Source organism: Antechinus flavipes, chromosome 5 (assembly GCF_016432865.1).
Source record: "Antechinus flavipes isolate AdamAnt ecotype Samford, QLD, Australia chromosome 5, AdamAnt_v2, whole genome shotgun sequence".
NCBI classification, from domain to species: domain Eukaryota; kingdom Metazoa; phylum Chordata; class Mammalia; order Dasyuromorphia; family Dasyuridae; genus Antechinus; species Antechinus flavipes.
The window spans coordinates 162,276,021-162,291,186 of record NC_067402.1 but is presented as its reverse complement, the minus strand read 5'-3'; the positions used below and the strand labels follow the sequence as shown (position 1 = coordinate 162,291,186).

Below are 15,166 nucleotides of genomic sequence, written 5' to 3'. Positions count from 1 at the left end.
TGCTTAGAAAATTCTTTTATATATACATATTTTAAAACAACCTTATTTTTGCTGGCTTTGGTTAAATTACCATAACTTCCTTCTCAATTTAGTGCTTCACATTTTTTTCCTCCTTAGGCTGGCCTAACTTCTAAAGATCTATTTTTCTTCTCACACAAAGAACAAAAGAAGTTAAAAGATTATTTTTTTTTTCTGGAAAGCCTGGAGCATCTTGTAGGATTTAAGAGATTGAGTTTGGAGAAGAAAACCTGAGAAAGATAGTCTAACAGTTAGGACCACTACTGAGTTCAAGGAACTAGGACAATATCCCTCTCCTTCTACATTAAAAGGTTCTTCTGTTCTGTATTCATCATTGGGAAAGTCTAACCATGTAAAAATAAGGTAAGATTCTTTTTCTTGAACATTTTAGCTTATTATACCATGATCCCTGCTTCTAAGGGGGAGAAAATACTTAAGGCTTATGCTTGGTTCATATATAGGGTCTCCCCAAAGAGGAAAGAAAAAATATTAAATATATAATTCAGGAAATAAAAAAAACATTCAATTTCTACTCCTAAAAGAAATGAAATACACAAAAAGATTCTCACCAATACCAAAAAGATTTAATACAGGTTTTAGGAACTTATAACTTCTCTTATACTCAGCACAAGACTGAACAAAACTTAAGCTAAATAAGTGACAGTAAAAACTACAATTATATACTCTGTGGGAAGAATTAGACAAACATAGAAACATGAATGTTTATAGGACTGCTGAAAAGACATTGTTATTTTCCATTAGATTGTAAACTTCTTGAGTGCAGAAGCAAATTTTTTTGCTTCTTTTGGGGTCCTCAGTGCTTGGACAGAGTAAGCATTTAATAAATGTTTATTGATTAATTGATCATGCCATCTTTGTACTGTCCAAATAGTTATGGGTCCCCATATTCTAGAAAGCCAAGAAGGGGCTTAGCTCAGCCTCATGTCACCTTTTTAGCAGCAAAAACCTTCCTCCCCAACGGTCAACTCCAAATGATGGATACAGGATCTCCAACCTCTTGAACTCAGGAAATTGCTTCCAGGATTGCCCAGTTCTATCTCAAGATTGCTGTTTGATCACCTATGATGAAGCAAAGAAACACAAAGCTGAAGAGTTAGTCAGAATCTCAGGTTTTCTCACCTAATTGAATCCCTCTGTTCTTTCAGACATGTGATAGTAGTCACCACATAATTGGGGATGGGTAAGAGCAACAAGCTCCAACTTTGTACCCCTTCTTCATTGGCTTGAAACAGGGGTCCTCAAACTATGGCCCGTGGGCCAGATGCAGCAGCTGAGGACGTTTATCCCCCTCACCCAGGGCTATGAAGTTTCTTTATTTAAAGGCCCACAAAACAAAGTTTTTGTTTTTACTATAGTCCGGCCCTCCAACAGTCTGAGGAATAGTGAACTGGCCCCCTATTTAAAAAGTTTGAGGACCCCTGAAGATACTTTTACATGCAGCAGGGGAGAGAAGAAACAAGAGAGAGCAGGTCATTTGAGTCATTTGCTCTTCTTGCACAATGATCAACAAAAAGACTGCTTCACTACTTCCAAAGTGCCTTAGTCCTTCAACATCGAGTTCCACAATGCGGAAAACAAGTAGAGGTTTTATCAGTCCCAAAGTATCTCAGTACCGAGCTAGCTTCATCCTTGCTCTTGTTGTGGCAATGACTGACTAATTCTATAACCTCCTCCAGCTTATAGATTTTAAAGCTGGAAGGGAGCATATAGAACAGCCAACCTTATCATTGTTCATTTATGATTCACAGCTCAAAAGGCACTTTTAAGAGCTGTTAATCAGATAAAATGTAGGAATCCAGGTGTCAGGGCTTATGGTTTTCCTTCTTGGCTTTGGTAGGTATTATAATCAATAGATTATTAGAGCTGGAGCCAAGAAGACAAGTTCAAAATGGCCTTAAATACTTGTTGGCTATGAAACTCTGAGCAAGTCACCGATGACAATAATAGCAACTACTTGACAGAATTGTGAGGATCAGGGAAGGAAAGGGAACAAGTATTTATATAATTCATACTATGTGCCAGTCTTGTGCCAAGCTTTTAACATCTTATTCCATCCTCACAATAACCCAGTGATGTATATGCTATTTTTATTTACAGTTGAAGAAATTGAGGCAGATAGAAGTTAAGTGATTTGCCCGATCTGTGCAGGGTCACACAGCTTTTTAGTTCTGAGGCTGGATTAAATGAGATAATATTTGTAAAGTGTTGAGCAAAGTGCCTGGCACATAGTAGTACTGTATAAATGCTTATTCCACTCCATCTGCATCTTCTATCATGTGACATGTAATTTCAGGGCTCAGTCTTAAGATGGGGATAACAATTCTGATCCCTGTTGTGCTGCTAAATGCTGAATGCTGACTGAAGCCAGTTTGGGGTTTTGTTGCCTACATAAATCAGCAACCCCATGTGTAAAAGAAAATTTAGGAGATGTCAACAAGAGAAGGACACAATGTTTACATTTTTAAGGAAGGGTTTAAAAATTCTTTATAATTGCTTGTGAGTCAGCCAGAAAAAATAACACGTACAAGACATCGTGTTTCAGAAATTTTTTGAGCTTCTTTGAAAATTGTCATGGGAGTATAAGGCCATTCTTTTTGTTAGACCCAAAACTTCCATAAGATTGAGGGATGATTTGTTCCCTGATGGATAAGTCCCTGAGCAGCCCCAGTGAAAAGACAGAAAGATTAATTTTCTATGCTTATTATGGATCTTCAGTTTAGCTTGGCAAACAGCTATTCTCACAGGTGATGATAACATGTCTGAGGTTGTTCCTGACATCTGCCTTGCCACTGAAGGGGTAGATTAGAGGACTAAGGAGTTCAAGTAGAAACCAGAAGAAAGAAAAAAAGCTAACAAGCCCTGGAATTTGAAATACTGGAAGGTGTGTGGGTTGTTGGTGACAATGATAGTGATTTTTTAAATTTTATTTTATTTTTCACTTAAAAACAGAGATAGGAAAAATCCCTTTCCCCTAACTCTACTTGATAAATATTTAAGCATTTCAAACATCAGTTTAAAATTGCTTTATGTCAATGATTCTGTAGTGGCTCCCACCCCACTTCTTTACATTCATATTTTTAAAAATGTATTTGTTAGTTTTTGAATCGCTTTTCCACCATGGTTAGATAAGGCAAACCGCAGCAGATCACAAATGCCACAAGATGGCAATAGCTGTAGAACAATTTGAAAGCCAAGAAGATAAAGTGCGAGCTCTGCTTGGAGAAGAAATAGTGCTTATTGAAAGGTGGAGAGAGTGATGATTTATCAATAGTAAAGCAAATATTTTATGTTTTACACAGACCCAATTAATATATACATAAATATCTGTGTTTGTATATACGTGTGTGTACCTGTGATTACATTTCTGAGGCCTAGGAAACTTAAGAAATCCCCTATGCCAAGGCAGAGGGTGCAGTTTATATTCTTAGAGAATTGCCTTGAGCATTTGATCAAATGTTTTTCCCAGAGTCACAAAGCCAGCATGTATTGATTCCAGGTCCTCCTGACTGCAAGGTTGGATCTCCCTTACTCCATGCTGCTTTCACACACACAGCATCATATCACATCCTATAACTTCAAAGCATATGATGTCATATGTGGGTTAGATTTAGAATAGGGAAGAACTTTAGAGTTTATTGAGTCTAACCCACTTTTACAGATGAGGTCACATAGATAGTAAGTGGCTGAGGCAGTTTGAATCCAGATATTCCTGACTTCCAGTTCATCTTGGTCCACTCTACTTGCTGTCAAATACGCAGCCCATGCTCATCACTTAACAAAATAAGCAAAAATATGACAAAATCTAGATAATATTATATTTAAAAACTAAGTCATGATGTAGCCCATAGGAATTTCCATGCAGAATGGTATTTCATATACTGCAGTGTGACATCATTACCCGACACCATGTTGCTTCTTCATGATGTATCAATATGATAAATAGTCTATCACAACATACAGAGAATCACAAAGATGTGGGTTCAAATTCTGTCTCTGACATATACTAGCTGTGAGACACTGGGCAAGTCATTTAGCCTGAATAAACCCAGGGAACTTACTGTAACTTTGTAGAATAGTTGCCACCTGCATGTACAGAGGGAATTTTCTTACCAGGAATTCCCTGTCCCTGTGAGAAAACCTTTAATGATATAAAGCTAGAACTATGGCCATCCAGGGAGGTAGGACTGAGGGAAGCCCCTTTTTGCAATTTCATTGGTTATATGCACTGCTTGTACCACTATTGGGTCTGTATCCAAAGAAATCATAAAAGAGGGAAAAGGACCCAAAATGTTTGTAGCAGCTCTTTTTGTGATGGCAAGAAATTGGAAAATGAGTAGATATTCATTTTGGGGGGGAATGGCTGAATAAGTTATGCTATATGAAAATAATGGAATATTATTGTTCTGTAAAAAATGATGAATAGGCAGAAAGACCTGGAAAGATTTATATGAACTAATGCTGAATGAAACAAGCAGAAATAGGAAAACATTGTGCACAGCAATAGCAAGATTGTGCAATGATCAACTATGATAGACTTGGTTCTTCTCAATAGTTTAGTGATCCCAAGCAATCCCAATAAACTTTGAGTGGAAAACACCATCTGCATTCAGAGAGAGCACTATGGAGGTGAAATGTAGATCAACATATCCTATTTCCCATTTTTTCCTCCTTTCATGGTTTTTCCCTTTTGTTCTGATTTTTCTCATGTTCATGATTGTTCCCATGATACATATGGAAATATGTAAAAAATGAATCTACATGTACAATGAAAAAATGTTTTTGCATGTAATTGGAGAAAATTTAAAAATGATAAAAAAAAGTATTATGCACTGCTCATGGAACTACACAAAGAGCCAGTTTGACCCACCTTGATAGTACATGGTCTTGTAGTTGCTGTTTCTCACAATACCTATGCCAATGATTGCCAAAATTTATTTAGCAGAGAACAAAACCTTTTATTTCATAGAGATAAGCCTTAAGTGCAAAGGTTCTAGGAGAGACAAATGGTTTAACTTAAATTTACAATAGGTGGAAAATACTTATTCTTTAACTGAGAGCACATTTTATAGAGGGAGGGAAAAAGAGCAGGTTGGCCCATGTCTACAGGAAGTTAGTTTTTCGTGAGAAGAATCTAAGAAAGGGGAATAAAGGAGAAAATAAAGGTTCTGAGACAAAAAAGTGAACTCTGACTACCTCACAATTCTGCTTAGGGCTTCCTTCAGCTAGCCACTTTGGACTCTAGTCAGAGGTGTTGATTCATTGACATATACACTTTTCTCTGTTTAGCTCATAATGATGTTCACATCTTTTAGTTTCTTGTGAATACCTGAAGAACAGGATGTTACTGAAGAAAGATAACTGTACCTGAATCAACAAGACCTGGATGCAATTTCAGGCCCTGCCATGGAGGAACTTGGAGAACTAGAGCAAATTATTTCATTTCACTAAGCCACTGTATCCTCAGATGTAAAATAGATTTAATATTAGCCCAAGCTATAGTATAAGTATTATTGTGAGGACTTCATGAAATCACATTTATGAAAAAACTTTACAAATTATTATATAGACCTATATTGTTACTGGTATTGTATAAGCCATTCCTTTTCTCTACTTTCCATAATAGAGAATGTTCAGAGCTGCCCTCAGTGGTTCCACTTGATCATCTGAGGTCTGCTTATGGTTCCATATGATTCATTGATGATGATTTGGTACCCACAAAAAGCCATCTAAATTGGCTATTGAGCTGGAAGAATTGATGTCTCATTGGTTATGCATAATGGGAGGATATCATGGCAACCTTGTGACTATTTCTTAACTAGGTGAATTTTGTTTCATTTCCTGAGTGGGTAATCAAGCAACAACCTCCAGATAAATGTATCCAGACTTAGAAGCAACCTTGTAAATTCAAAAAAATCAAAAAGTCTATGAGGATGGTTATGATTGTATTTGCTAAAATATTTGGTTAGGGAGGAAGCTGAGTACAAAATTCCAAAAAAGATGGATTTGGAGTAGAGTAATAGTGCAAAACCAAAGTGAAATGTAAAATGTAAAATGTAAAAAGCAGTCCCACACACTGCTTTAAATGTTTAAATGTTATACTCCCAACATATTGTTAATAGTATTTATAAGTTGTCAATGAATCCTGTTAATGTAGTCTGTGAATGTTGTTAAAATTTTATTTTTGTGATCAGAAATAAATTATCTACCCCATTTCAAATTTTTTATTGAGTTTATTTTTTACTTTTCCCCTTTTTGAAAATGACTTGGCTTTTGAATTATAATCTAATTTACTCTAATTAAAATGATCTCCCTAATGGTGAGAGATTTAATAATCCAATGAATGTTAAAAATGGAAGCTCCCCTTTTCAAGAGATGAGGCTTTCCAGGACCGAACCCATTCCTGGACAGAGAAAAGAGAGTGGTAGAACACTTCAACCCCCGTAGGCCTTAAAATAGTATCCAAATGCCAGACTAGCATTACAGTATATATCATTTTGGTCTTGTTTTTGTATCTCCAAAGAACAGTATCTTGTGCATAGCGAGTATTTAATACTTGTTAAATTAACTGCTTTTATGATACCTCAGGGATGTGAAATAGTAGTAATGAGGAGGTCTGGTAATCCTTGAATTGATTGTCCTTTGGAGAAGGATCATCTACTTTCTTTCAAGGAGAATTGAAAAGGAAACACAGATTTGGGGAGGGAGCAAGACATAGCTCATCTTAAAATACAGAGGCAGAATCTGTGACTTGAGTCTTCCTCCTCATCTCACATGCCCATAATTATGGGAGTGGGGAAAGCTTTAGAGAACAAAGGTGTTCCACACTTTGGGGGAAATAGTACAACTTAATTTCTTTCTTTGTAAAATGAGGGCGTTTATTTGCATGTTTGTTTTTCTTCCTGGATTATTTTTACCTTCTGAATCCAATTCTCCCTGTGCAACAAGAGGACTGTTCGGTTCTGCACACATATATTGTATCTAGGATATACTGCAACATATTTAACATATATAGGACTGCTCGCCATCTAGGGTAGAGGATGGAGGGAGGGAGGGAAAAAATCAGAACAGAAGTGAGTGCAAAGGATAATGTTGTAAAAAATTACCCTGGCATGGGTTCTGTCAATAAAAAGTTATTATAAATAAAAATAATAAAATAAAATTAAAAAATAAAAAATAAAAAAAGAGGGAGTTTGACTAGTACCCTTCTCACTCTAAATCCCATGATGCTGTGAGCTCTTTTCCTTAATGGGGTATGATTCTTTCCAAAAAGCAGATAGTAGCAGTGGTCCATGGTCTGGGAATTCCAAATCAAGTGTTACACTGCAGAAGGCTCCAAAGAGAAAAATTCCAGAACTTCTGAAAAATACCCCAGTGTATTTAAGGAGAAATTTTAATCTCTGAAAAGTGTAAAGATGGTACTTATCCAGTCTCATCAGCGGAGTAAAGTACTGCTGGAGCAACTTACATCAGAAGGAGACACAAGGGAATGGTATGCTCAAGAAAGACAGTGGATTGGGTAGAAAAGCATTACCAATGGAACTTGAGAACAATAGAATTGGTTTGGTATGGACCTATAGTTTCATCCCGTTAGTCCATCAATAAGCATTTATTAAGTGCCTACTATTTATATCACACACACACACACACACACACACACACACACACACAAAACACTATATAGATGGCACTACAGTGCTAGACACTGTGCTAAGTGCTGGGGAGAATGCAAAAAAAGAGTTTACAATCTTTGAGTTTACAGTCTATTGGAGGAGGCAACATACAAGCAAGAAACATATAGAATAAATAGGAGCTAATCAATAGAGAGAAGAATTAGAATTAAAACAAATTAGGAAAGGCTTCTTGTAGAAAGTGGGATTTTAGCTGGGACTTGAAAGAGATCACAAAGATGAATAAGGGAGAGTTCCAGGTATAGAAGACAGCTAGGGAAAATGGCTGGGAATAGGGAAACATAGTTCTTGTGAAAGGAACAGAAAGGAAGCCAGAGTACATAGGAAGAGAAAGGTGTTAGCAAACTGAAAACGTGTGGGTGAGGGCAGATTAGGAAGGGCTTTCAAAGCTAAAAAGATGGTTTTATATTTGATCTTGGAGATGATAGGGGCCCATTGGAGTATCTTGGGAAGGAGGTGATAATCATTCACACATATGTCCTGTCCCATGAGGGGAAGAACTAGTAGGAGGGAGTAGAAATTGAGTTTTGCTTGAAAGCACATGATTTAGTTTATACACTTCTATTGTCATAGCATGATGGGTAGGTGTTGGGTGAGGGGAATTATTAGCCTTCGGTGTTATTTCATCAGATTTTTTATCTTAGTTGGGTTCTTGTTGTCCTACATTACGGAGACAGCTAAAATCACATTATCTTTTCTGAACAATTTCTCTCTTGGAGAGATGTGGAGTTATAAAAAATGGAGAAAAATGACTAGTCCCCCACCTCTTTGGTAATGTGACCCAGAAATCTCAACTTTTATATTCTTCTAGAGTGCATTTCTTCACAAACTCAGACCTGGTAGGAATGTTAATTCTCAGCATGAATTTGAGGAATAGATAATTTTTATAAGATATGGAAAAATTCATATGAACGATACAGAGTGAAGTCATCAGAACCAGAACAATTAATATTATAAAAATGAGCTATTTTAAGGAATTTTATAAATTAATGAAGAAGAAAATGAGGAGAATCAGCAGAACAATTTATATAGAAACAGCCACACCCTAAAAACTAACAACTTTTAAGACTATGACAACTGTTGGGACAGCTAGGTGATACAGTGGACAGAGCACCAGCCCTGAAGTGAGCAGAACCAGAGTTCAAATCTGACCTCAGACATTTAACACTTAGCTGTGTGACCCTGGGCAAGTCACTTAACTCCCATTACCTCAACAAAAAGACTATGAGAACTATTAATGTAATTTGTGATTTCAGATCTGACCTCAGACATTTAACACTTAGCTGTGTGCCCCTGGGCAAGTCACTTAACTCCCATTACCTCAACAAAAAGACTATGAGAACTATTAATGTAATTTGTGATTTCAGAGGACCAGTGATGAAACATGATATCCATGCTCAAAAAGTTATCAAACTGTGCATACCTTTGATCCAGCAGTGTGTCTACTGACTGAGAGATCTTAAAGGAGGAAAAGGAACCCACATGTGCAAAAATGTTTGTGGCCGCCCTCTTTGTAGTGGCAAGAAACTGGAAACTGAGTGGGTGCCCATCAATTGGAGAATGGCTGGATAAATTGTGGTATATGAATATTATGGAATATTATTATTCTGTAAGAAGTGACCAGCAGGATGATTTCAGAAAGGCCTGGAGAGACTTGCATGAATTATCCTGAGTGAAATGAGCAGGACCAGGAAATTATTATATACTTCAACAACAATACTATATAATAATCAATTCTGATGCATGTGGCTCTCTTCAACAATGAGATGATTCAAACCAGTTCCAATTGTTCAGTGATGAAGAGAGCCATCTACACCCAGAGAAAGGACTGAGGGAACTGAGTGTGGACTACAACATAGCATTTTCACTCTTTTTGTTATTTGCATTTTATTTTGCTTTTTTCTCTCTTTCTCTCTCTCTCTCTCTCTCTCTCTCTCTCTCTCTCTCTCTCTCTTTCTCTGTCTCTCTCTTACTGGTGTGATTTGATTTTTCTTATGCAGCATGATATTGTATAAATATGCATATATTGGGTTTAACACATATTTCTACTATGTTTAACATATATTGGACTACTTGTCATCTAGAGGGGGGCATGGGGGAAGGGAAGGAAATTGGAACACAACATTTTGCAAGGGCTAATATTAAAGAATTGTCCATGCATGTGTTTTGAAAAATGTAAAGCTTTAATAAAAAAGAAACAAGACATCCATTACAGAAAGGTTATGAATTTAAAATGAGAAATAAGGACTGGAAATGTAAACAAAGGCAAAAGACAGTGATCCTAAGATAGTTGTGGAAAATGTGAGAAGTGCCTCAGAACTGGAGAAAAGCAAATTTCCAGATTTACAAAATGAAAGAGAAAGACTGCAAACTACAGATCAATTCGTTTGATTTCATTTCCTTACAAGAATCTATATTTTACTAGAGGAATGATAAACAGGTAGATGACATCAGGCTTGAGATCAGGGAGATTCATCTTTTTGAGTTCAAATCTGGTCTCAGAAATTCAGACACTTGCTAGCTATATAATCCTGGGCAAGTCACTTAACCCAGTTTGCCTCAATTTCTTCATCTATAAAATGAGCTGGAGAAGGAAATGGCAGTTATCCAGTATCTCTGCCAAGAAAATCCCCAATGAGGTCATGAAGAATCAGACCCAACTGAAAACAACAACAAAAAGTATTAATATTCAGCATGTCTTCGTCAAGAACATCATGACAAACTACTGTTCCATTATATATTACTGGACTGGTAGATTGGGGCAGGGTTGGGGTTGGGGTAGAATGACAGGGGTATAGTTTACCTATATTTTAGCAAAATATTTGACAAAAATCTATCATGCTATCCTTATAGATAAGATAGAAAGATACAACTAAATAATAGATTTGTAATTATGTGAATAGCAGGACCAAAAGAGTCATCATTAAATATTCCAGTTCAACTTGAATGTAGTGTAGTACTTGATCCTCTTTTGTTTAACATTTTTCATCAGTGACTTAGAAATACAATTGTCATGTTTATGAATTCTGCATATGACACAAAGCTAGAGTCACGAATGTGTTGGATGAAAGAATCAGCATATAGAAACATAATGACATGCTAGAATATTGGGCCAGAGCTAATTGGATTTAATTTAATGAGTCTTAGAATATTTTTTTTTTAAAAAAGCCAGCTTCATGAGTAAAGTATCTCATGATACTAGACAATAATTTGATTGAAAAAGATCTGAGATATTTGGTTGACTGGCAGCTTGAGATGAGTTAACAGTGATATAAACCAATCAAAAATACACACAATCATAAACTACGTTGAGAAAGACATGATTTCCAAGCCTAGGGAGCTGAAGGTTCTGGTTTTGTTTTTTTTTTTTTTAATTTGTTTTATTTTTTTCCTCTGTTCAATGTTATGTTTCATTTAGGACACTGAATTTGGGGATGGATATTGATAACTTGGAGAGTATCTGGAGGACTATGAAAAAAGGTCTTGAGATCATGCCATATGAAGATTAGTTGGGAGAACTGGAGATGTTCAGCCTAAAGAAGATAAGACTTGAGAGGAACACAATAGCTATATTTGGAAAGCTGTCCTAAGAAAGAAGTATTAGAATCAATTTTCTTAGCTCAAGGGACAGAACTAAGAAGAGTTTTAGAAGGGCAAATTTCAGCTTGTTTTAACAAAATTTTCCTATTGATTATAGCTGTCCAAAAGGGGGATAGTCTACTTAGGAGATAATAAGAATCCATTTCCTTGAGGCCTTAAGGGAAGGCAGGATGATCAGTCACATCAGGGGTACTGTAAAGGGGAATCCTTTGCAGGTTCTTGTTGGACTAGACCTTCTCTGAGGTCCCTTTCAACCATGAGAGTTTGTGAGTCTATAAAACATTGCAAAGATATACTGATAGGATTATTGTTATAAAAAAGTTCCTTGGTGACTTGAGTTGTGAGGAAGTGAACTCACAGGGGAACTTCCTGTTCCCAGGAAGCGCTAACTGAATTATGATAAACATATAGAAGATTATCCAGGTCCTGTAGCTCAGGTTCTTGTAGCAGCAAGGTTTCACCGACGTTGGATAGTCTGAGTCTAAAACTGTACCTGGTATAGAAAATAGGACTCCCATTCAGGTCCCTAACGTTGCAATGGGATAAAGCAGCCCACCCAGGGCAGCCAACGTCCTAAGCTTTTGTTTCACAATTCTCCTCTGGTTCGGGCTGCTGTGTGAGATTTTTGCTGTTTCGACCCTCTCCCTGGCCCACCTTCAATTCCAAACACCATGGGAAACAGGACCAGGCTGGGCCCTTTTTTACCATTCAGTCAGACCCCTCTGCACACTGTAATGCAGACCTCCCTCCTCGACTCCAACCACCTAGAGTTCATCTATTTCTGTCCCAGGTTTAAAAAAAAAAAAGAAGCCTCTTTATTGACCCTGTTCAGGACCTCTTTAAAATGACTATAACCTGGGCTAGAAAGCCCTCTTGAGTGAGTTTTCCAACTTGTTTATTCATTGTGCTCAAATATCCCAGATTTGCCCAGAGTTGAAAATTTTGCATATGTGGAGTTCTCAAGTGCCTCAGTTTGGAATATGATTCATGACTAACCACGGACCTTGTGCATATCTAAATTAAATCCAAATGAGCAGTTTCCACAACCTCTTCCTCCCCATGGAAGCCAAGTTTAACTCTGCTTCATAAATGAACGCTTCATACTTTTTCTGTCCAAATAAAAACATTTTTTCCTAGTTACAGGCCTAGAGTTTCCACTGCTGGGCCTTTGGCATTTCTTTTGTCTGAGAGGCCTAATTGGTAACATGGCTGACTAAAAATAGCTCTGGTAAACACTTCCCAAGACAGTCCAGGAATTGCAAATCAACTTTTTAGGTTCACTCCATTTCTATCCACCTTCTCCTTCTCTCCGGGGATCAGGGAGGCCCCTTTCTCAGGGACTTGACATTTACCCTCAGAGCGGCCCTCCTCACCTTATTGGTCAGTTGGGCTGGTGCTGGAGGCCTCCACAGCTATATAATGAATGGACCTATAAGTTTAGCCTTCACCGCTGGCACATACAACAGAGATAGGTTTGCAGAGGTGATAAATGTTAAAAATAGTTTGTCTAGAGCTTTTGGCACCACAGACTTTTATTCCCTCCACGTAATTCCTTCTCCCAGGGCCACAGAGGTGGGTTTGGTACAGTGGAAAGGTTATGTGAATTGAAGTCAGAGCTAGGTTCAGATCTTAGCTCTGTAGCTAAATAGCTCAGTGACTTTGGGAAATCCCTTCATCTCTTTGTATTTCAGTTTTCTTATCTGGAAAGTAAAGAGATTGGACTAGATGACTCCTCTTTAGATCTTTTGATCCAAATTATAGGCAATGATCTGAAAAGGATGGAGGCCCAGAAATTTAATGCTGCAGGGCAAAGGTCCTCAAACTGTGGCCTGCAGGCCAGATGCAGCAGCTGAGGATGTTTATCCCCCTCACCCAGGGCTATGAAGTTTCTTTATTTAAAGGCCCACAAAACAAAGTTTTTGTTTTTACTATAGTCCGGCCCTCCAACAGTCTGAGGGACAGTAAACTGGCCCCCTATTTAAAAAGTTTGAGAACCCTTGGGGTATAAGTGGTATAGTTTGGCTTAGAAAAATTCTAAGATTTTGTTGGACTTGATTCTTGAAATTCTACCTTAATTTTCAGCCCCTGCGTTTGCAAATTGATCCTTTTTGACCAGGGTAAAGTATTATAATCTAATAGCTATAATGCAAACTATTAAAATCAGGAAGAACTGGATTTCAGGTTCCATTTCCAAAGCATCCTAATTAGGTAACCCTGGGGTTAATATCTCTACACCCAAACAGTTTTTTAAATGCTCCTAAATAGCTATCTAGAATAAGAATTTGCAGAGCAATTTTTAATCTGCATTGGTAGAGGGAAATTTCCCACTGGAAATTCCCTATACCAAAGGAATCATGAGTTCAGTTAAAAAAAAATTGCTACAAGAAACAAAATCAAACTAAAGAAAGATGCAGGAAGTTCCAAATTTGCACACAGTTTGAGTTCTGGCTTGTCAGTTGTTTTGGCACATAAAATACATTTCCACATAGAGTAATGTTATTAATGGTGGTTAGGTTTACAGACTAGCCCATAGAAACCTATTTAACTCATGCTGTATATTTGCAAAAACAAACCATATACACCTTGTGGTTGAAGTAAGCTTTTGGAAACCTATTTATAACATTATTTGTACTGGCAATCTCAGAAGCAAGGGTAAGGTGAAAAGAACAGAAGACTTAGAAAGCTGGAGAACAAAGGGGAAAGTCTGAGGAAATCAAGTCGGAGAGTAGATGCAGAGATGCCAGGAGTGGTGGTGAAAGAGATCTAGGTTCCTGAGAATTACTCCCATATTCATAGAATCCAAACCTTCTCCTGGATCCCTTCCATTTCTTCAGACAAGACCTTAGACCTCAGCACAAAATACTCTTTCCTGGTCCTATCCTAGCAATAAAATGTGTAATCACTGGGAATAGAAACACTCTCTTGATTAGACTCTTTTTTTCCTACTTCTTATCCTAAATCTCTTAATTCGCTTTTACAACAGCCTTAGAAAACGTTGGACACCTTGTAGACATCAAAAAATGGAAGAACATGATTTTTGTTACACTGGGTCCAATGAAGAATCTTCTCTGGCGTTATCCTTGCTCCATCCCCAGTTTGGCACTCCCACTTGTAGGTTAAATAACTATATAATGGTGACTATTGTTCTCAGATTCTAAAGGCAATTTTATGGGAGGCTTCTTGTAATATTATATAGTTCCTGAGATCCTACTTGCTTGTTTCCCCTTAACAATCAGCTGATAGCCTTAATTAGTTTTTAGTAAAAAAACATCTGTTAAAAGTATCTAACCAGAACAGTTAATGCAAAACATTTCTCACCATAAATTTAGGGCTTAATCTTTCATAAATACACAAAACATCAATGGAAAGAGTGGGTTTGAATTTAGAGTATAATGGTAGAAAGGTTCCTATGTAGTGAATATGTGGCAAAGAGATAATACTGCTTCTCCCTTAATTCCTCTTCTGGATCTGCTCTTGACTTTCTGAACTTCAAAAACATGATTTAGGTGCTGTCACAACCTGAAGCTTCCCTCATTTTCCTTCAGTACCTCATCCTGAAACTTCCAACCACTTTTGTGACCTGGAGTATCTATAAAGCCCTCCCCTTTTTCCCATTGGTGAGTTCTTTCTGAGGGATCCATTTCATAGAGAGGTCCAGGCTAGTGAGACTTCATCCCTCTCCTGCCTCTACTCTTAAATTTCGGAACTTCAAACTATACCTCCATACATCCATCTTTTACCAACTCCCTAGATTTTCAACTCCTTTTTGTGTGGTGTTTTTTCCTCTAAGATGTAAGATCCTTGAAAGCAAGATAGTCTTCTTTTTTATTGTATTTTTA

At 37.3% G+C, this 15,166-nt stretch overlaps 1 protein-coding gene across 3 annotated transcripts in view; it reads right to left on the bottom strand.

Annotated features, from left to right (window-relative positions):
• Nucleotides 1–580: 580 nt before the first annotated feature.
• Nucleotides 581–15,166, bottom strand: part of BEND7 (BEN domain containing 7) — a 245,539-nt gene continuing 230,953 nt past the window's right edge. For all 3 annotated transcript variants that reach the window (XR_007947760.1, XM_051962550.1, XM_051962551.1), the window contains one exon: nucleotides 581–1,098. Coding sequence is in view for 2 of the 3 variants with exons in the window: in XM_051962550.1 (XP_051818510.1) it covers nucleotides 1,073–1,098 (26 nt within the window). In the remaining variant the exon portion in view is untranslated. The remainder of the gene's footprint in view (nucleotides 1,099–15,166) is intronic.